Genomic DNA, 22,006 nt, shown 5'->3' on the forward strand with positions numbered 1-22,006 from the left:
CCAGGCGCCTCAAATAAACTAAGGCACCTCAGATGTCGCTAAATCAGAAATTGAATATTGCATGGAGATAAATCTTATTTAGTTGTAGGCGCCTGTAAGTGATCTGAGGCGTCTTGAATGCCACGTCAGCCAGCGGTCACTTGTGACCAGAATATTATAAATAGCGCTCTAGAGCTAGAAGTTCAATAACAAACTTAGAATTAACTTCTGTATTTCATTTTTGAGCTTTTAATTGTTGTAAGAGACTTCTTCACCTTCGACTATTGTCAAAGAAGGAGTTTTCTTTTAGTGCTTTCAATTGCCTTGGATTAACAACCACTTAGGTTGTAACCAAGTAAATCCTCGAGTCCCTTCTATATTTTTATGTTATTTATTTACTTTTAATTAATTATGTATCCTTGCTAAGCAAGAAAGCAAGAGAAGGTTTTAATTTATTTAACAAGTCATTTATTCACCCCCTCTAGTCGGTTCACCTAACCAACACCTTAAACTTGAGCAGAATAAATACTTTGTTTGCCATCGAAACCATGACTTTGGATCTCATACTCGATGAGTTTGATTTGGTCGGTCAAGCACGGACTGGTCAAGGTAAGACCTTGGTTTTTGTGTTGCCTATGTTGAAGTCTTTGACAAATGGAATGCTCAAGACATCAAGAAAGACTGGTTATGGAAGGTCTCCTAGTGTTTTGGTACTTCTTCCAACTCAAGAGCCTGCAAAATAGGTACACTCAGACTTTGAGATCTATGGCCGAGCAACGGGGTTATCTTCATGCTGTTTGTGTGGTGGATCTCCCTTCCGTGCTCAAGTAATGTCAATAAGAGCAAGGGTTGATATTACTGTTGGAACTCCAGGAAGCATAAAGGATTACATTACAGAAAATAAAGTCCAACAGTTAGTAGTAGATTTTGTTGATTTAGTACTAGATGACTATTCTCTTAGACTACTATCGACATTATTCTAAATTCGAGAATAAGTTCTTTCAACTCGGGATGATTGATATAGAATGATCCATAGATTTTTATATTTATTATTATTATTGGTAATTTTTGTTCTTGTGGTATTTAAGTTATTTTTGGTATTTTTGAGTCAGTTTAGGATTTTCAGGATTATGAGTGATCCGGCGGTAAGAATGGGGGGCCCACCCTCTGAAGGGTCCCAGCCTAAGGACGGATGGAAGGCTGGTCAAGCGGGTAATGGTCCGAGCGGAGCTAGGGATAACCCATCCATGGGCTTGGGTTTCCGACGCCAAGGCAGGAGGATCGAAGGGCCGAGCGGGAGACCGATCGGCTGGGATCGAAGGGCCGAGCGGGTGGTCCGTTCGGCCAAGATAAGGGCGAGGGTACAGAAGTAGCCGAGCGGCCTATGCGCTTGTCTCGGGATAGGGGATGTCAGAGAAGGCATGTCTGATGATTAGGCCGTACACAAGATTGCACGATGGAAGATCTCACCGTCACATCAGGGAGAGGTGGGTACAGTAGCAGTATGGCCTCATATATGCTCTTCTGACAGGCCCATATTTGGGTATGGTCTAAAGCAGATGACTGCTTCGATTGACGTGCCTGTGCTCTTTCGATAGTTCTATATAAGGCCTCCATTTCTTCACCGGAGGTACGCGCGTCTGGATCTCTGAAGCCACTTCTTTGCTATTTCCTCGCCTGACTTGAGCGTCGGAGGGCCGTCGCCGGGACACCCCTCCCGGCTCGATTTTGTTGCAGGTTCGCCGGAGCATCTGAGGGTCTAGTAGGGAGCGCCACGTCCCCAGCGTTCGTTGACCACTGGTTCGGATAGGATCAAATTGGCGCCCTCTGTGGGAACGCACCTGCATCCGAACAGAGACAATGGACGAGGCTGGAAGGATACACAATGTGGCACTCTCACAAGAAGAGTTGGACGCTCTGGTCGAGATGAGGGCCGCCAAACTTGTGGAGCAAAAACAAAAAGCGTCAGCCGAGCGGCCGGAGCAATAAGCAACATCTGCATCGGGTGGCCGAGCGGACGCACCTCAAGCCACCGTCGCATTCCACCGGGCCTTATTTCGCACCCTTGAAGCCGCACCAACTCGAAGAGATAGGGGTTCTTCTTCAGACGAAATGCCAAGGCGAGATGACAGAAAAGGGAAAGCCCCCCGGGCGGACTCATCTCCCGAGCGGATCAATCGCCAATTTTCGGAGGCTATTCTACGAGACCCTTTACCCAAGCACTACGTGCCTCCGACGATCGGAGAGTACAATGGAACAACGGACCCGGATGATCATCTAGGTAAGTTTGATAACACAGCTACACTCCATCAGTATACAGATGGAGTAAAGTGCCGCGTCTTCTTTACAACTCTCTCGGGATCGGCTCAACGGTGGTTTCGGAGGCTGCCGGACGGATCCATCACTAGCTTCAAGGACTTCCGAACTGCCTTCCTCCACCACTTCGCCAGCAGTCGGCGTTATCAGAAGACCAGTGTCAGCTTGTTTGCCATCAAGCAAGAGTCAAGAGAATCGCTTCGAGCCTACATCCAGCGATTCAACCAAGTGGCGATGGATATCCCAACGGCCACATCGGAGACGATGATGAATGCCTTCACGCAAGGCCTTGTGGATGGGGACTTCTTCCGGTCGCTCATCCAAAAGCCGCCCCGAGATTATGATCATATGCTACATCGGGCCAATGAATACATAAACGTGGAAGAAGCACAAGCCGCCCGGAAAAAGGAAACTCCTACCGAGCGGGCACCTATTCATGCCGAGCGGAAATAGCACGCCGCTCAGCAGCCACCTAGAGGACCGAGAGCCGAAGCAATCCGATCTCCCCACGCCAGGTCGCACGTACAAGAAGTGGCTGCCGCTCGGCCCAAGCCAAAGAAGAGGTGGACCCCTATGTTCTGCTCCTTCCACCAGACGGATACGCACAACACGAAGGATTGTCGAAGTCTTCCCTTCGTGGCCAATCCCGTTCCTAGAAGGGCCGAACGACGGTCACCTCCCACCGACAGGAGACAAAGGACTCATGAAGCTGACCGGACCCGCCCCGAGAGGCGACATCAACAGACACCCGATCGGCACCGGTCTCCGAGACAGGATAATCGCCGGGCGTCCAGAGAACGGTCACGACCGTCCGCTCGGGAAGAGGAGAATAGGAGCAATATTGCCAGAGGCGAGATCAACGTCATTGCTGGTGGGCCGACCGGAGGCGGGCGTCCGGCAGCTGCAGATCCACGCAGTCGGCTGTAGCCAAGAGCGGGCAAGTGGACCGGAAATCACTTTCGGGCCCGGAGACTTAGAAGGAGTCGAAGTGTCCCACGATGACGCGCTGCTCATTAAAGCGGTAATAGCAAATTACACTATTCACCGCATATTTGTTGACACAGGGAGCTCGGTCAACATCATATTCAAGAAGGCGTTTGACCAGCTGCAAATTGATCGAGCCGAGCTGCTTCCCATGACAACCCCGCTCTATGGGTTTACGGGTAACGAAGTTCAGCAGGTCGGACAGATCCGGCTGGCTACCTCGCTGGGAGAGGAGCCGCTCAGGAGGACCAGGACAATAAATTTTGTGGTGGTTGATTCTCCCTCGTCCTACAATGTCATTTTGGGCCGACCGGCGCTCGGAGAATTCCGAGCAGTCGTCTCAACCTTCCACCAGAAGATGAAGTTCCCCGTCGAAGACAAGGTGGGAGAGGTACGGGGAGATCAGTTAGCAGCTCGACGGTGTTACATAGAGATGGTCCGAGCAGAATCCAACTCCGCTCGGAAGGCGCCTCGGATCGAGGTAAATGCTATCACTGAAAAACCACCCGCCTTAATTTATGAGGAAAAAGAGGAGGTGCAGATTCATCCGACCAGATCGGAGGCCACGACTTTTGTTGCCTCTGATCTGGAGGAGAGGCAGAAGGAGGAGCTGATCCAATGCCTCCGGCGAAATCATGATGTATTCGTCTGGTCGACACATGAATTGCCTGGAATCTCGCCGAGCATAGCACAGCATGAGTTGCATGTCCGACCGGACGCTCGGCCGATAAAGCAGAGAAAAAGAGATTTCAGCGCCGAGCAGAACTCCATCATCCGAGCGGAGGTCGAGCAACTTCTGGAGGCCGGCCACATACAAGAAGTGCAGTTCCCGAGCTGGCTGGCTAACGTAGTGTTAGTCTCCAAGCCGGGCGGCAAGTGAAGAGTCTGCATCGACTTTCGGGACTTAAACAAAGCATGCCCCAAGGACTTCTATCCTCTGCCCCGGATAGATCAGCTGGTGGACTCTACGGCCGGCTGCAAATTAATAAGTGCCGCTCGCCCGGAAAGATCAAGAAAAAGTAAGCTTCGTAACGGCCGACGGCACATATTGCTATAATGTGATGCCGTTCGGATTGAAGAATGCCGGGGCCACCTATCAATGCTTGATGAACAAGGTGTTCAAGGAGCAGATCGGGCGTAATCTGGAAGTCTATGTGGACGACATTCTCATCAAATCCGTCCGAGCGGCCGATCTCTTCAAAGACATGGAAGAAACCTTCCGAACGCTACGCAAATATGGAGTCAAGTTAAATCCCCAGAAATGCTTGTTCGGAGCTAAAGGGGGGCGTTTCTTGGGATATATAGTGACCGAGCGGGGAATTGAAGCCAATCCCAGCAAGGTGAAAGCTCTGCAAGACATGCCACCTCCCAGAAATACAAGGGAAGTGCAACGGTTGACCGGTCGGATAACTGCTTTGTCCAGATTCATCTCCAAAATCGCCGACCGGAGCTTACCATTCTTCAAGATCCTGCGCAAGGCCACTAAATTTCACTGGGACGAGGAATGCGACCGAGCATTTGAAGAATTGAAGACGTATCTTAATTCTTTGTCTATACTAGCCAAGCCGATCGGGGGTGAGTCACTTTATATGTATCTGTCGTCAACTGAGCATGCTGTAGGCTCGGCGCTTGTGAGGGCGAGCGGCGAAGAGCAGCCACATTTTAAAAGATGCTGAATCTCGTTACACCGGGCTCGAGAAGTTGGCCTTTGCTTTGGTTCTAGCCGCTCGGCGCCTTCGACCATATTTCTTGGCTCACACCATCATCGTCCGGACAAACAGTCCACTAGGAAGAGTGTTGTTGAATCCAGAAGCGTCCGAACGGCTCATCAAGTGGACGACAGAACTAAGTGAATTTGACATCCAATATCAACCCCGCTTGGCGATCAAAGCGCAATCCTTGGCTGATTTTGTGACCGAAGTGCAGAGGCCAGAGCCGGAAGCTCTGTGGAGAATATATGTGGATGGGTCTTCCACTCGGCTCGGAAGTGGGATTGGAATATTGCTGCTCTCACCTCAAGAAGAAAAGATGCACTTATCTGTCCGGCTGGACTACAAAGCCACCAACAATGAAGCAGAATATGAGGCCCTCATAGCCGGACTGCAGGCAGCACGGCATGTAGGAGCCGGTCGGGTGACACTCTATTCGGATTCACAGTTGGCCACTCAGCAACTTTCTAGCACCTTTGAAATCAACAGCATTCGGCTTAAGCTCTACGCTGAAGCCTTTGAAAAACTCAAAGCTACTTTCCGAGAGGTCCTTATTCAAAAGATTCCCCAAACGGAGAACCAGGCAGCCGATGAGTTGGCCAAACTAGCAAGTTCTATAACGCCGGTCGCCATTCAGCAACCAATTGAAAAAGTACTGCTGGTGGCGCACGTCGACCGGATGGAAGGCCTCACATTTCCAAGCGACTAGAGGACACCCATCATAGAGTTCCTCCGCTCGGGAGCCACGCCGGCCGATCGGGATGAAGCCCAGCTGCTCAGGAGGAGGGCCGGTCGGTTCACACTTATCGGCGATCAGCTTTACAAGAAGGCTTTCTCTCGCCCGTTGTTGAAGTGTGTGAGCTCGGAAGATTCGGCTTACATCCTCCAGGAGGTACATCAAGGATCGTGCGGAGGACATCCGGGCGGACGATCACTAGCCAAGAAGATTTTGCTAGCTGGATACTTTTGGCCGACCTTACAAATAGACGCCGCTCGGACAGTGCCTACATGCCTTTCATGCCAGAAGTATCACAACTTCTCGCACCGACCGGCAGAGGAGATGAAAGCATCAACCGTTTCATGTCCGTTCGATCAATGGGGAATGGATATTGTGGGTCCATTCCCGATGGCGACCGGGCAGAGGAAATTTTTGCTGGTGGCAGTCGATTATTTCTCCAAGTGGGTGGAGGCCGAGCCACTAGCCAGGATCACCGAGCAGATGGTCAAAAAATTCATCTGGCAACACATCATATGTAGGTTCGGTATACCTCGCCGATTGGTTTCCGATAACGGGCGGCAATTCACAGGGAAAGTGCTGGAAGATTGGTGTAAAAGCTACGGCATCGAGCAACACTTCACGTCCGTGGCTTACCCCCAAAGCAACGGTCAAGCCGAAGTAGCCAACCGGGAAATTCTCCGTATTCTGCGTGCTCGGCTCGACCGCGTGGGAGGAAGTTGGCCGGATGAAGTGCCGGGCGTTTTATGGGCCATCCGAACAACTCCTAAGGAAGGAACGGGCGTTACACCTTTTCATCTGGTATACGGCGGTGAAGCGGTCATTCCGGTTGAAGTCGGCGTCGAGTCCGTTCGGGTCCAGTGTTATGATAAAGGCAACGCCGAGCGGAGGAATATGGAGCTGGATTTGGTTGACGAAGAGCGTGCCAAGGCATCCATTCGGCTGATGGCGTACCGTCAACGGATGAAGCAAAACTACAACCGGCGCGTCATTCCCCGAGCATTCCAGGTCGGCGACCTGGTCTGGAAGAAGCTCCGTGGGCAGGTCCCTTCAAAATCATCGAAAAGCTCCGCTCGGGTGCGTATTATTTGGAGGATGGGGACGGTCGGCAGCTAGATAGGCCGTAGAGCGCGAACCACCTCCAGCCTTACCGGGCAGGATGAAAGGTGCACCACTGTAAATCATCCTGTGTATTTTTTTCGACTGAATACTTGAAATGCAGAAATGAAAAATCAAAAGAACAAATATAAGGCATCGTCATCAAGGAACGAAGCCCCGAAGACCCCGAGCCGTTTGGCCGGGCTGCGTATGGGATACGAGCGATGCTTGAAATAGAAGATCCCGAGCCGTTCGGTCGGGAAGGATACCCCGAAGACCCCAGGCCGCTCGGCCGGGCTGCGTATAGAATATAAGCAGCGTTCGAAAACGAAGGCCCCGCGCCGTTCGGCTGGAGGTAAATTGGTCGAGCCGAGCGCTCGAGGAACGAAGGCCCCGTATCGTCCGGTCGGAGATACTGGCGATGCAGGAAGTAGAGAGATGAAAGCACATTGAGTATTCTCTGCGGAAAGGAAGGCCAAGGTCGCTCGACCTGGTAAGGAGTTAGCCTTAAAGGCCGTCTAGCCCAGACGTTAAACCGCAGAGCCGTGCCGATCGGCTATAAATAATCGCGCCGACGAGCTCCGTCGTTAAAGATCGAGAGCCGCGCCGACCGACTATAAATATTCGAGCCGTCGAGCACCGACGTTAAAAATCGAGAGACGAGCCGGCATCTATAAATCCCCGAGCGGAAGATCGACGAGCACCGTCGGTAAAGATCGAGAGCCGCGCCGATCGGCTATAAATAATCGCGCCAACGAGCTCCGTCGTTAAAGATCGAAAGCGGCGCCGACCGGCTATAAATATTCGAGCCGTCGAGCACCAACGTTAAAAATCGAGAGACGAGCCGGCGTCTATAAATCCCCGAGCGGAAGACCGACGAGCTCCGTCGTTAAAGATCGAGAGCCGCGCCGACCGGCTATAAATATTCGAGCCGTCGAGCACCGACGTTAAAAATCGAGAGACGAGCCGGCGTCTATAAATCCCCGAGCGGAAGACCGACGAGCTCCGTCGTTAAAGATCGAGAGCCGCGCCGACCGGCTATAAATATTCGAGCCGTCGAGCACCGACGTTAAAAATCGAGAGACGAGCCGGCGTCTATAAATCCCCGAGCGGAAGACCGACGAACTCCGTCGTTAAAGATCGAGAGCCGCGCCGACCGGCTATAAATATTCGAGCCGTCGAGCAACGACGTTAAAAATCGAGAGACGAGCCGGCGTCTATAAATCCCCGAGCGGAAGATCGACGAGCACCGTCGTTAAAGATCGAGAGCCGTGCCGATCGGCTATAAATAATCGCGATGACGAGCACCATCGTTAAACATCGAGAGCCGCGCCGATCGGCTATAAATAACCGCGCCGTCGAGCACCGACGTTAAAAATCGAGAGACGAGCCGGCGTCTATAAATCCCCGAGCGGAAGACCGACGAGCTCCGTCGTTAAAGATCGAGAGCCGCGCCGACCGGCTATAAATATTCGAGCCGTCGAGCACCGACGTTAAAAATCGAGAGACGAGCCGGCGTCTATAAATCTCCGAGCGGAAGACCGACGAGCACCGTCGTTAAACATCGAGAGCCGCGCCGATCGGCTATAAATACCCGCGCCGACGAGCACCGTCGTTAAACATCGAGAGCCGCGCCGATCGACTATAAATAACCGCGCCATCGAGCACCGACGTTAAAAATCGAGAGACGAGCCGGCGTCTATAAATCCCCGAGCGGAAGACCGACGAGCTCCGTCGTTAAAGATCGAGAGTCGCGCCGACCGGCTATAAATATTCGAGCCGTCGAGCACCGACGTTAAAAATCGAGAGACGAGCCGGCGTCTATAAATCCCCGAGCGGAAGACCGACGAGCACCGTCGTTAAACATCGAGAGCCGCGCCGATCGGCTATAAATACCCGCGCCGACGAGCACCATCGTTAAACATCGAGAGTCGCGCCGATCGGCTATAAATAACCGCGCCGTCGAGCACCGACGTTAAAAATCGAGAGACGAGCCGGCGTCTATAAATCCCCGAGCGGAAGGCCGACGAGCACCGTCGTTAAAGATCGAGAGCCGCGCCGATCATGATCGTTCGCAAGTACCAGATTGGTTAACCCGATCGGCCATTCAGTAGGAAGCTAGGGGAGTCCAACTGATTCTACGAATAAGCAGCAACACACTAAAACGAGACAATGAAGGGCAAACAAAAAATGCAAGCAAAGGAACATAAGGAGGCCGAACGGCACGTACAAAAATTTTTGCATCCGCTGAGCGGATGAAATACAGAAAGCACTTGAAACAACTCGCCTCACTCTGGGTCTTCAAAATTAAAGAAGGCGTCCGGGATATCATCAATCATGGCCATCAGGTCGGAGGCTGGAATGTGCATTTCCTCGGGAAGGTGGCCACCCTTCTTCAAGTACGCCATGGTGACCTTGACCGCCTCGAGGAAAGTTGAGGAGACGTTGCCACCGAATTTTGCGCCGAATCGCTCCGAGCGGAGGTATTCTTGGCGAGCTGCTGCTAGGCGACTCGACTCTCCCTCCTTATATTGTCTGAGCGCCGCTCGGGAGGCAATCAGCGAATCTTGAAGAACTTTCAGGTCCACCTCCGCTTTGGTGCATTCAGCTGAGCGCCCATCCCGTTCAGCAGCCAGTTGGGCTTCCAGATTCTTAGACTGCTGATCTAGGGCTCCGACTTCAACTTTCATTTTATCCAGATCAGCAATCGCCCGCCTCTTCCGGCTGCTGGCGCGCTTCACGTCTGCATCGCGTGTCTTGACCAGGCCTTCAAGTCGAGTCACCTCTGTCGCCAAGTCGGCGGACTTCTTCTGTTCGGCCTCGAGGGTTTGTTTCTCCCGCTCGGCCGATGGACCCCCTGACACTTGGAGTTTCTCCAGGAGATCCTCCAGCTCGGCTAGCCGATGGCTAGTGGCGATTTGCTCAGCCCAACGCTGTAAGGGAAATAATAAGATCAGCGACCCAATGGAAACATGGCACAAGGAGAAATGAATTTACCTGAGTCGCCTGCTGCATATTGTTATCGCCGAGCTGCTTAGGCGTCATGAGGGCCACTTGAATCTGGGCGTCCTCGAAGAGCTTGGCGAGCGGGCCCGTCAGGGTTATTTCATGGACGGGGCTTGATGGCCGATCAGCAGACAGTAAATATTCCTCCGATGGGAATCGGAGGGTAGTCTTGATGGTCGGATGGCCGGACGGTGCTTCTTCAGTCGCGGCCGCCTGATGCGAGGACTCCCCCATGGTGGAAGTTTCGCCCAACCGATGTAAGCGGCGACGAGTTTGGGGAGGAGAGCCAGAGGGTCGTGCAGTAGGCGAAGCCACAGGGGTCCCGATCTGCGGTGGTGTGCGGTCCGGCGAATCTACCCCGATCGGCGCTTGTGGTTCGCCTTGAGTCGGAAGGCTGGGGTCTCTTCGACGTTTCCGCTGAACTTCCAGTGGGGGATCCCCGACCTGGGGGACTCCCAGCTCTGCTGGAGCAGAGGAAACAGGATCCGCCTCAACCTCCGTTAAAGCGGCTGAGGTGACTTCTGTTTCAGGGGCAGACTGCGTCCCCCCCTCTCCTGTAGCTGCCGGGCGGCTGGGGATAAGACCCCGCTCGGCGAGTTCTCTTTTAGTCGCCGCTTCGATTTCCACGGACTTCAACTTCAGATGATCGGTGGCCTTGGAGCGCCACATGACTTCAGCTGTAATGGAAGAAATTAAAATCAGTTAGACAAAAAAGGCGAAGAGAGTAAAAAGTCTTTACTCATGCGGTAGGGGAGATTTGCCCGAACGGGAGACAATCCGAAAATATACAACACCCCCTTGAGAAGCAACTGCTCGATCTTGTATCGCTGACCGGATAACCAGTTCGCCACATGAAGATAGGCTGGGTTGCTTCTGAACTTGCCGAGCTCCGGCTGAGTCGGCACAGCGGTCTGCCATTTGGTTCGGAAGGCTGGCCGCTCGGGAAGTCGGATGTAGAAGAAAAACTCCTTCCAGTGCTTGTTGGAGGTCGGCATATTGTCAAAAAATTTAAAGCCTATTCTACTTTGGAAAATAAAAGTCCCCAGCTCGGATTGTTTAGGGTAGAAAAAGAAGTGGAATATTCTGGGGTCAAGAGGGATACTGTGCAGCTTAAAGAGGACGACCACCCCGCTCAGCAGTCTAAAGGAATTCGGCACAAGTTGGCCAAGCGGGATGCGGAAATAATTACAAACCTCCAAAATGAATGGATGGGTAGGAAATCTAAGGCCGCCCTGGAATTGGTCTAAAAAGAAACAAACGGTGCCGATCGGCGGGTCATGGGGCCGGTCAGTCGGGTCGGCTACAACTATTTCATAGTTATCGGGAATCCCATACGTCCGAGCAAGGCGCCGAGCACCCTCCTCATCAAACCGACTCTCCATGGTCAGATACCAAGGGCCATGAACTCCAACAGCGGGTTCAGAGGAGCTTGCCATCTCGAGGGAGCAAAAAGACAGCGAGAAATCGAAGGAATGGGAACAAAGGAGGCAGAACAAGTTGGGAAGGCCTTGTAAGGGAAGGGAGAATCTTACTGAGGGAAGGTAGACAGAAAGGATCACCAAAGAGCCGAAGACCACCAAGAGGCGAGAGCTGGGACGGCCGGAATGATGCAGCAGCAGCGGGAACCTTCGACGGAGAATACGCGATGAAACAGAGAATGCGGCGTGAAAGGCGAAGACGAGGGATTTACACGAACGAGGCTGGTCGGCCTCGTCCGTCGGATGCAGGTCACGGAAGACGAAGTCATCGTCTAGCCGTCCGTTTCAAAATGACCGGCGTCCCATCGTACGGATCATCACCGCCACGCGAGAAGGGCCACGTGGCGCTCTGTCGCCAGGCACAATTAATGCGCCCATACCGCGCATGCTTCGACTTAATGGAGAGGATTTGTGTGATTTTCGAGAAGATCTAGACAAGCAAACATCCATGTTGAGCGACAAGACAACCGAAATGAAGAGCCGAACGGCTGAATGTGGTATAAGGGTCGAACGGCCCCCCGCTCGGACACATAGTCCAGTCAGTCGGACTCACTGCCTCCTTCGACTAGACTTGAAGGGAAGGCAAGTGATCCGGCGGTAAGAATGGGGGGCCCACCCTCTGAAGGGTCCCAGCCTAAGGACGGATGGAAGGCTGGTCAAGCGGGTAATGGTCCGAGCGGAGCTAGGGATAACCCATCCATGGGCTTGGGTTTCCGACGCCAAGGCAGGAGGATCGAAGGGCCGAGCGGGAGACCGATCGGCTGGGATCGAAGGGCCGAGCGGGTGGTCCGTTCGGCCAAGATAAGGGCGAGGGTACAGAGGTAGCCGAGCGGCCTATGCGCTTGTCTCGGGATAGGGGATGTCAGAGAAGGCATGTCTGATGATTAGGCCGTACACAAGATTGCACGATGGAAGATCTCGCCGTCACATCAGGGAGAGGTGGGTACAGTAGCAGTATGGCCTCATATATGCTCTTCTGACAGGCCCATATTTGGGTATGGTCTAAAGCAGATGACTGCTTCGATTGACGTGCCTGTGCTCTTTCGATAGTTCTATATAAGGCCTCCATTTCTTCACCGGAGGTACGCGCGTCTGGATCTCTGAAGCCACTTCTTTGCTATTTCCTCGCCTGACTTGAGCGTCGGAGGGCCGTCGCCGGGACACCCCTCCCGGCTCGGTTTTGTTGCAGGTTCGCCGGAGCATCTGAGGGTCTAGTAGGGAGCGTCACGTCCCCAGCGTTCGTTGACCACTGGTTCGGACAGGATCAATGAGTATGTTAATAATTTTTTCTTTCTTTACAAGATAGGAATTATAGTTTATAAATTAGGATTTCTTTTCCTTTATTTGAGGCTTAAGGTCTAAAATCTTTATGAACACATGTATATCTATTTGAGGAATCATTCTTTACTCCTAATAAATTTTCTTTTTTGGGGTAAAACCTAGAGAACAATGGTTGTCTTTATTTTTTGTGATTTTTGTTCTTATTTTCTCTTCAATTTTGTCTCTTATTAATCCACACGATAATTTTTATTCTGTCCTGCGTCAAGAAGTTACTAAGTAGTTGCAACAATTATTTTTTTTTATTAATTTAAAGTTAGTTTGATCAAGTTGTAAAGAGTTTTGCTATAATAGTGTTCAGAATTTATGATTTAGAGTTTAAGATTTTAAGATTTAGGGTTCAGGTACAATAATGTATAGTTACAAGTAATTACTACAACGTGTAGAAATTGCTCGGTAGCTGTTCCATGTTAAAATTAACTATTTCACTTTAATCAAAATTGCTACACATAAATCATTATTATATCAAAATATTTTATCAACTTAATTAAAATTATTTAAACTACATCAAAATCATTTTAAATTAGTCAAAATTATTTTAAAATAGTTATAGTTAAATTCTAAATCCTAAACCTTAAAACTCTAAACACAATTATATCAAAATACTTTTTACCAACTTAATCAAAATTATTTCAATTTCATCAGAATCATTTTAAATTAGTTAAAACCACTTTAAAATAGTTATAGCGGCTACTAGTTAGTTGTTACAACTTATAGAAGCTACTAAGTAGATGATATAATTAATATTATTACATTAAATGTTACGCGTTGTAACATCTATTTAATATTTTTTACATATTATAACAGCTAGTTATAGCTATTACAATAATGATGAAAGACCTTTATGGATTGTCATAGTTGATACTTATATGTGCTATTGCTGTAATAGATTATAGGATCAATTCTCCTAGTGTGCAAAATATATCATGGGTCATCTTACTCATGCAAAAGACTACTAGCAGACACAAAATCTCTCATGATTTATTTTTCTTCTATATTGCATGAGGCAATCCTTAAGAGATCAAAGTTATCACTTTTCCTATAATAAACTAGTGTAAGTAAAAATATTTCAAAATAAAATATTTATTAGGTGCCTTTTATTTTTTTATCAAAAAGTAATTAATTTTAGATATTAATATTTTAATAATAAAAAATAAATTTATTCAAATGCATTTTTAATATAACAAACCCTACAAGCTGCTGAGTTCGTACTACCAACAGGCAGTTTTCTTTCCGAAGAGTAGAGTGATCAAACCATAGCACTAGAAGTCAAAAGAAGTAGGAATTTAGAAGAAAAAAGGAAGAAAGAAAGAAGTCTTTTAGCGGTTGACTTGTCCGAGAAGAACACGCTTCCGTTACATAACTTTAAGCAGAGATTACCAGATGATCATCAGATTAATCGAGCAGCAATCGATCAAACAAAGAATAAACAATCCAACAAAGAACGTGATCCAACAAAGCCCTCCAAATCATTCACTTTCTACGAGCACGTGGCTGCAGGATTCCTTCACAACTAAGCTCCTGACTCCTGTTCCAAGGAAGAAGAATTTACTACTTCTTCTTCCTCTTCTTCTTTGTTCTTCCGCGCATCATTTTCTATCTGATATGATCGGTAATATTTGAAATCGTGATCGGAGAATCTGGTTCCTTATAGCTACCATTTAAATACAGCTCTCGGCTTTCTTCCCCAAAGCAGCGAAAGAACATTCTTCTTTCTTCTCCATGGCTTCCAGGAATCCCTTCTGGGCCGTGATCATCGCTGCTCTCTTTCTCGCCCTCCCTTCTGCAAGTGAGTTCCCTGCCTTTCCGATCGAGGATCTGAGAAAAATATATTATTCTGTGTTTTTTAGTAGAGAAAGTTGAGATCTTTGAACCGCTGTCATGAAGTTTCCAATTTTTTAATCGTCAAAATCAATTATTTAATCTTCAAGTTATTAATTTTTGATGCGAAATTGACGGATTACTGGTGGAATTGCAGAGTCGCAGTCGTTTATCGGAGTGAACTACGGTGAGGTTGCCGACAACCTCCCGCCGCCGGCGGACACGGCGCGGCTCCTCCAGTCGACCACCATCTCCAAGGTCCGCCTTTATGGTGCCGATCCCAACATCCTCCGCGCGCTCGCCGGTACCGGCATCTCCGTCGTCATCGGCGCCGCCAACGGCGACATCCCCGCCCTGGCCTCCGACCCCATGGCCGCAGCCAACTGGGTCTCCGCCAACGTCCTTCCCTTCATCCCCGCCACCGACATCTCCGTCGTTGCTTTGGGCAACGAGGCCTTCAGCTCCGGCGATGCTTCGCTCGCGTCTCAGCTTCTCCCGGCGATGCAGAACCTCCGCACCGCCCTCGGCGCAGCTTCCTCCGCTGCCGCCGGCATCAAGGTCTCTACTGTCAACATCATGTCTGTGCTCTCCAGCTCCGACCCGCCTTCCTCCGGCGCCTTCCACGCCGACGTGCTCCCCGCGCTCAAGGGCGTCCTCGCCTTCCTAAAGGACACCGGAAGCCCCTTCATGATCAATCCCTACCCTTTCTTCGCGTACCAGAGTGACCCAAGTCCGGAGACGCTGGCCTTCTGCCTCTTCCAGCCCAACGCCGGGCGGCACGACGCCGGCTCAGGGTCGACCTACATGAACATGTTCGACGCGCAGGTGGACGCGGTGAGGGCGGCCATCGCGGCGGCGGGGTTCCCGGAGGTGGAGATTGTTGTTGCGGAGACCGGGTGGCCGTACAGAGGGGACGCAGGGGAGGAGGGAGCGACGGTGGAGAACGCCCAGGCCTACAACGGCGGCCTGGTGGCGCACCTGCGCTCCCTCACTGGAACGCCGATGGCGCCGGGTAAGTCGGTGGACACCTACATCTTCGCGCTCTACGACGAGGATCTGAAGCCCGGGCCGACCTCCGAGCGCTCCTTCGGCCTCTTCCGCCTCGACCTCACGCCCACCTACGACGCCGGCATCACCAAGTCTTCCTCCAACGCCGCTGGCCCTGTTTCCCAGGTAAACTAACAGAGAGCTCCGGTAAAAATCGAATTTCGACCGCAATATTAGATTTTGGCGACGAATAACGATGACAGTGGCGCAGAACTCGACGGAGGCGACGCCGCAGAGGGCTGTGGGGAAAGGCTGGTGTGTGCCGAAGCAGGGGGCGACGGAGGCGGAGCTGCAGGCGAGCTTGGACTATGCTTGTGGGCAGTCGGCGGTGGACTGCAGCCCGATCCAGCAAGGAGGGGCGTGCTTCGAGCCGAACACCGTACGATCGCACGCGGCGTACTCGATGAACCAGTTCTACCAGGTCTCCGGCCGCAACGCCTATGACTGCGACTTCTCCGGCTCCGCCGTCGTCACCACCGACAACCCCAGTGCGTGGACTCATCTCTCGGCTCATATTTTTTACCGCTTTTCTCATAATTTACTAAATTGAATTAAGGAAATTTGTAATTCACCCCATCAAACTTATATAACAAAGTCCCTTCAAAATTTGAAATGCTCATAATCTCCCTAAGCCCAGTTTTCTTAGACGGAAAGAGAGAGAGAAAGAAAAAATTACTATCATTTAATCTTATTCAATGGAATTAATAAGCAAATTTTTTAAAAAAATAAAATTTGACAAAATTAATTAAAATGAATATTGTGATTTTTTTTCTTATTTTCTATTGTTTGATGGAATAGGTTACTCCAAGTGCGTTTACAATGGAGGGCAATGAGAAGAACATGGAGGAAGATAAAAAGAAGAATAAACTTTTTGATGGTTTATGTTTATTAAAGGAGAAGGTGAGGAATAAAGATAGATGATGATGGATTGGTTCCAATAATTAAAGGTAGTGGAATTAATTGTGCCACTAGAATTGTGTGAAATTAATTATTGGTGTGTATTAATTATTATTAGATGTTATTCTAAAATGTTATTTCAAATACCTCATAATTGAATAGGCATGACTAAATCACATTTAAAGTGATTATCTATATATATATATATATTATAGTCTTATCTTGATGTTTAGGTTGGCTATTGTTTGATGTTCCTAGAAGCAATTTAAATTATTGTAAGAAATTAACTATATGCTAAAATTATGAGCTTGTAAAGCAATTAAGGCTTATATAACTAGAATTTAGTGAATTTGAGTTCATAATTTCTTTCCTTTCTTAAAATAGCATTACGAGAATTGTCTAAGGTGGCTTAAAATGTTAATAATAATAATAATTTGTAAGACTTATTTTCAAGTTAGATGGTTCAAGAGGCAATATAAAGAGTTCATGTTTCTCTCATGCATGAATTATAGTTGGATTTATGTAGTAATATTGAAAACCTATCAATTTATTCACAACTTACCGATGTACTAATATGTGATCCAACGACTATCAATTTAATAACACTTATATTATAATAATATAAATTAGTTCCACACTTATAATAATATAAATTAGTACCACACGTCCGTTGTTATTGTTGTTGTTTTTTTTAAATATATTGTTAAATATACACCTAACATGTTCATTTTTTTACATAATAGAAAGTGTAAAGAGATGATATGTATCCCTTCTTCAATGGTCCATTGAGATGACTCACCAAAGTACAATGATATTTAATATCTTTGACAAATTTAACACGTATGTTCAAGCATGGTCATATCTTCATTATCCAATTAGGATTGCTAATAGAGTTGTTCAGAGCTGAATTTATCACTTTTTGCACGATCAAATTTCAAAAAGGGACAATATATATATATATATATATGAAAATTTTATAATAATTTATTGTCTTAATATATTTATTATCGACAACAAGTAAAAAATTCCTGTTAGAACTAATTCTGAAGAAATTATCAAATACAATCAACACACAATGGTTTAAATTAATGGATACAATTATTAACCAAGATTTAAAAATATAATGAGAACATATTAAAAGAATAAAGTTTTTTATATTAAACTTGACTGAATACATGATTAATGGATTCTGTGTAGCAGGGCTCATCCAAACATTTTATAGAGAAGCAAGCAATTCACCGATGAGAGTGAAACAAAGGAAACAAAGAGAAGCAGCAACCGCCGAAGTAAACGGATGAAGGGAGGAGAAAGAGGCGAAGGAGGTCAGGTGCACCGTAAAAACAAACCTACATAGCAGAACATATTCCGAAATTTAGGCGCGTGAGTTCGAGAAAAACCCTTGCTTCTTCCAGAATCGTTCGAATGCGTTAAGATTCGTTCAGACGTTCCATATCTGATCGTCTATTTATCTCGCATGGGATGATGATTAGCTGCGGCCCGTGACGCGTGGGACACATAAAACGTCCGCACCGAGTCCCGTCGACTTTGACTCCAGGCATCCTGAGTTTTGCTGACGTCAGCGATGCTCAATTCCAGTTCGCCTTCGACTCGAGTCCGCCTTCTTTGTCTCCTCGGCTTCGTCCGCCACCTCCGCACTCGCCTGTTTCTCCAAGGCGCGATTTTGGCGCATGCAGACGGCGATTAGGGCGCCGATCGGGCGCAAGGAGAGGGTAATCATCAGTGGTGATCCTTGATTTCCGTTTCTTCGCTTCGGTTTAGTTGGAACTAGGGTTGGGTTCCGTGGATGTCGGTCGCGGAGTTGAAGGAGCGGCACACTGCCGCAACGTCTACGGTCAACTCTCTGAGGGAGAGATTGAAGCAGAGGAGGCAGTTGTTTCTCGATACTGACGGTGGGATTCGCACTTTTTGGGGTTTCTCGTTTTCTTGCATACGCTCTAGGCTTATGCTGGTGTTCATGTTTCAGTGTCTGGGTACGGTAGAAGCCAAGGGAGATCGGCAATTAGTTTCAGCCCCACAGATCTCGTTTGCTGCAGGACCTTGCAGGGTCATACCGGCAAGGTTGGTTGATTTTTTTTTCTGGCTATTTTTGGCCACTTCTACCTACATGAACCTTTCCTTGCTATCGTGCATAATAATCTAAGATCTGTGGAATTCTTTATACTATGTATAAGTTGTAATGATAAGGTAAAGAACTACTGGAGATTGAAAAGGTATGGTAGGTGGAGAGTTGCTCAACATAACCAGTCATCTAGTGTTTGCTTTTCATTCTACAACTTTATTTGTCAATACATAGTTGTTTAGCATGCTTTTTATCAAGATTGGAAAGCAATGAGTTTTATTTTGAGGTTCCAGGTTTATTCGTTGGACTGGACACCTGAAAGGAACCGGATTGTCAGCGCTTCTCAGGATGGACGACTGATTGTATGGAATGCTTTAACGAGTCAGAAAACACATGCTATAAAGCTTCAATGCCCCTGGGTCGTGACCTGTGCATTTGCACCAAATGGACTGTCTGTTGCCTGTGGAGGTTTTGACAGTGCTTGCTCTATTTTCAATCTCAATTCTCATGTTGAAAGAGATAGCATTCCTGTCTCCAGGGTACTTACTGGGCACAAAGGTTATGTGTATTCTTGTCAGTATGTTCCTGATCAAGAGACTCGGTTGATTACTAGCTCTGGTGATCAAACATGTGTTCTATGGGATGTCACAACTGGCCAAAGGATTTCTGTTTTTGGTGGAGAGTTTCCTTCAGGACATACAGCTTCTGTATTGAGGTAATATTATTTTATTCAGGTACATTTTAAAAACTTACAATTGAACTATTTAGTGTAACCACAAGTCCACGACATTTGGCATAGTCCTTTCTTCCTGAAGATGATTTTAAGATCCCAAGGGCTACTCAGTTTAAATTTTTTGCTGCCTTCTTTGGTACTTGAGATAGTTCTTTTCTTTACTCTAGCATATCATTGAAAATGTATGATAAACTTATTGCTTTTCATTTCATACTTATCATAGTAAAAAAAATAATCTAGATGTGAAAGTTCCATTACATACCCCCACCATACAAGACTTGCTATCGCCAGATTGGCTATTCTAGTAAAACCACATTTTCTGGAGATATGAGGTTGAATTTCAAGATAACAGATAAGGGGTTGAATTACCTAAATGTAGTATTATCAGTTCCTCTGCACTTTTGAATTGATTAAACATGATATAAGAAGCTTAACATACACTCTTTCTAGCAGTTTAATGCTTCATATCTTAAGAAATTAGTGAGAAACATATAACATCTGGCAATTAACAAGCTACTTTGCTATACCTTGTCAAATCAAGGTAAATCATGTGATTCATTCTTATTATAAAAAATTGAAGCTAGCATATGGAACGATGAATCATCAGAGACATTAGACAAACTATAAATTGTAAAACATTGTTCCCAAGGATTTTTATGTATAAAAGCACTGATCAAACTAGGATTCATTATACGAATTACTATCATACAGGATCTATAAGTGTAAAGATTAAAAGATCAAGTTTAAATTTTTAGCATACCAACTTCTTTGTTTAAAAATATACTTTGACATGCAATTTCTTTGTTTATTTCTGCAGTGTCTCAATCAACAGTTCAAATTCAAACATGTTTGTCTCTGGCTCCTGCGATGCAACTGCACGGTTATGGGATGCTCGAATTGCTAGCCGTGCCGTTCGGACTTATCATGGTCACCAAGGAGATGTCAACACTGTCAAGTTCTTCCCTGATGGGCAGAGATTTGGGACTGGCTCCAATGATAGCACATGCCGGTTATATGACATGCGAACAGGACATCAGCTTCAAGTTTACAGTCAACAGCATGATACTGACGATAATGAGGTCCCAATTGTCACGTCCATTGCCTTTTCTTTATCCGGAAGATTACTCTTTGCTGGTTATTCCAGCGGTGATTGTTATGTATGGGATACACTAGTGGGCGAGGTAAATGCACTTTCCTGCCATCCAAAAATGCATAGTTTTCAGTAACTTATTAACCGCAATATGATTTGTGTTTGTGCACGTTCATTTCTCGTAGGTGGTTTTGAACTTGGGGACGCTTCAAAATTCTCACGAGTCACGCATAAGCTGCTTAGGCTTGTCTTCTGATGGTAGTGCTTTATGCACAGGGAGTTGGGACAAGAACCTCAAGGTGAATCTTCCGCAGCCGATTTTATTCACAGTTTGCATGTTTAAAATACTTGAACACAATCAATTACATATAGTGATTGCTGATGGCAAAGTATTCTCCAATTTGGATGACCTCTCACCTAACTTCTTCCTTTTTCACAACATTTGCCCATTCTGATTTCACTTGAATTATCTGCAATTTGAACGAGTTAAGCATGCCTTGTCTCGCCACATTCACCTCAGCCCCACAGAAACCAGTTCGGACGAAGTTAGTTTCACCTGATTGCAACTGGCTGAATTCATCCAAATTTAATTCCTCTAGCCTTGTCCTTCTTCGCCGACATCATAGCTAGATATCCATAACTAGTAGATTCATACAATCTAATAGTAATTTTACCACAACAGCCACCACGTTGAATACTCATGCAGAATGCAAGAAGCTGCAACTCTGTTTTTCCTACTACTTTTGGTTTCAATGAATTCATAATCGTCTCCGATGCCAAGGTGAATCAAGTTTGATGAGGATTCTTGTTCTTGCAGATTTGGGCATTTGGTGGAGACAGGAGGGTTAGCTGAACCTTACCATTGACGTTGATGAGAAATCAATCTGGTGTAACCTAATTGAAGAGAAATCAAATGGATGCTACAAACCTGATTGAAGAGGACTCCTTAGCCATTACATATTGCCTCTTCTCATCTCAGGCACTTAGGCTTTGTGTGACCTTCTGTAATTATTCATTTCCTGTGTATCTTGAACTCCGGTTTATCCCAACTACTGGAGTTGCGATATGTCGTGCTGAAATTCGATAGGTTATGTTTTAAGTTATTTGAGGAAATAGCTTGATATAGTTTTTTTGGGTGTTAACTCAAAGAAGGATTTTGTTATACATAATCAAAGGTTTTCAAGGTTCAATCGAAGCCTATGATTTTAAACTCCACCCAATTTATCCTAAAAGTAGAGCAATCATACGGATTAATATGTGGCGGGACAGGTCAATTTTTGACAGACTAATCATTTGGTGGGGCAGATTGCAGAATGAGTTATTTCCAATCTCCCATCCAAATTTAGTTATCTTGGTGGATTGAAAAAATTTTAATTCAATCCAAAGTAGTTGTAAGTTAGGCGGATCAATCCATGAACCATCAATTTTTTTTAAATAATTTTTTTTTTTATATGTTCAACTTTTTACTTGGAAAGGTTTCACAAATAAGTAAAATATGTAAATAGACATAAAGAAGTATTCATACTGTTTTTATATTAAAATTATAACAAAAAAATAATAAATTTATATAAAACTTGGTTAATATGTATTTCTCAATTTATGGACCAACTCAATTTTAACAAAAAAGATAATAAATTTACATAAAACTTGATTAATAGGTATTTCTTAATCTATGGACCAACTCAAGCCTATGG

General features: G+C 46.8%; 2 protein-coding genes across 2 annotated transcripts; both read left to right on the forward strand.

The window, feature by feature from the left end:
• The first annotated feature begins 14,062 nt into the window (after positions 1-14,062).
• LOC122002471 (glucan endo-1,3-beta-glucosidase 7-like) lies at positions 14,063-16,585 on the forward strand. Its single transcript, XM_042557649.1, has 4 exons — positions 14,063-14,433; positions 14,623-15,638; positions 15,724-16,000; positions 16,311-16,585. The coding sequence occupies exons 1-4, from the start codon at positions 14,367-14,369 to the stop codon at positions 16,343-16,345; spliced, it is 1,395 nt and encodes a 464-aa protein (XP_042413583.1). The 5' UTR covers positions 14,063-14,366; the 3' UTR covers positions 16,346-16,585.
• Positions 16,586-17,922: 1,337 nt separating this feature from the next.
• Positions 17,923-21,527, forward strand: LOC122002472 (guanine nucleotide-binding protein subunit beta-like). The gene is made up of 6 exons (XM_042557650.1): positions 17,923-18,319; positions 18,394-18,488; positions 18,783-19,204; positions 20,040-20,403; positions 20,498-20,611; positions 21,130-21,527. Exons 1-6 carry the CDS (start codon positions 18,214-18,216, stop codon positions 21,163-21,165), a joined length of 1,137 nt encoding a protein of 378 aa, XP_042413584.1. The 5' UTR covers positions 17,923-18,213; the 3' UTR covers positions 21,166-21,527.
• Positions 21,528-22,006: the final 479 nt, after the last annotated feature.

This window comes from Zingiber officinale, chromosome 7A (genome assembly GCF_018446385.1).
Source record: "Zingiber officinale cultivar Zhangliang chromosome 7A, Zo_v1.1, whole genome shotgun sequence".
Taxonomy (NCBI): Eukaryota; Viridiplantae; Streptophyta; class Magnoliopsida; order Zingiberales; family Zingiberaceae; genus Zingiber; species Zingiber officinale.

Excerpts from the sequence above, each read along its gene's own strand:
- LOC122002471 (XM_042557649.1), top strand. The coding sequence starts at position 14,367 with ATGGCTTCCAGGAATCCCTTCTGGGCCGTGATCATCGCTGCTCTCTTT. Across the intron at positions 15,639-15,723 it reads CCGCTGGCCCTGTTTCCCAG|AACTCGACGGAGGCGACGCC; the intron begins GTAAACTAACAG and ends ACAGTGGCGCAG. Across the intron at positions 16,001-16,310 it reads CGTCACCACCGACAACCCCA|GTTACTCCAAGTGCGTTTAC; the intron begins GTGCGTGGACTC and ends TTGATGGAATAG.
- LOC122002472 (XM_042557650.1), top strand. The coding sequence starts at position 18,214 with ATGTCGGTCGCGGAGTTGAAGGAGCGGCACACTGCCGCAACGTCTACG. Across the intron at positions 18,489-18,782 it reads TGCAGGGTCATACCGGCAAG|GTTTATTCGTTGGACTGGAC; the intron begins GTTGGTTGATTT and ends TTGAGGTTCCAG. Across the intron at positions 19,205-20,039 it reads CATACAGCTTCTGTATTGAG|TGTCTCAATCAACAGTTCAA; the intron begins GTAATATTATTT and ends TTATTTCTGCAG.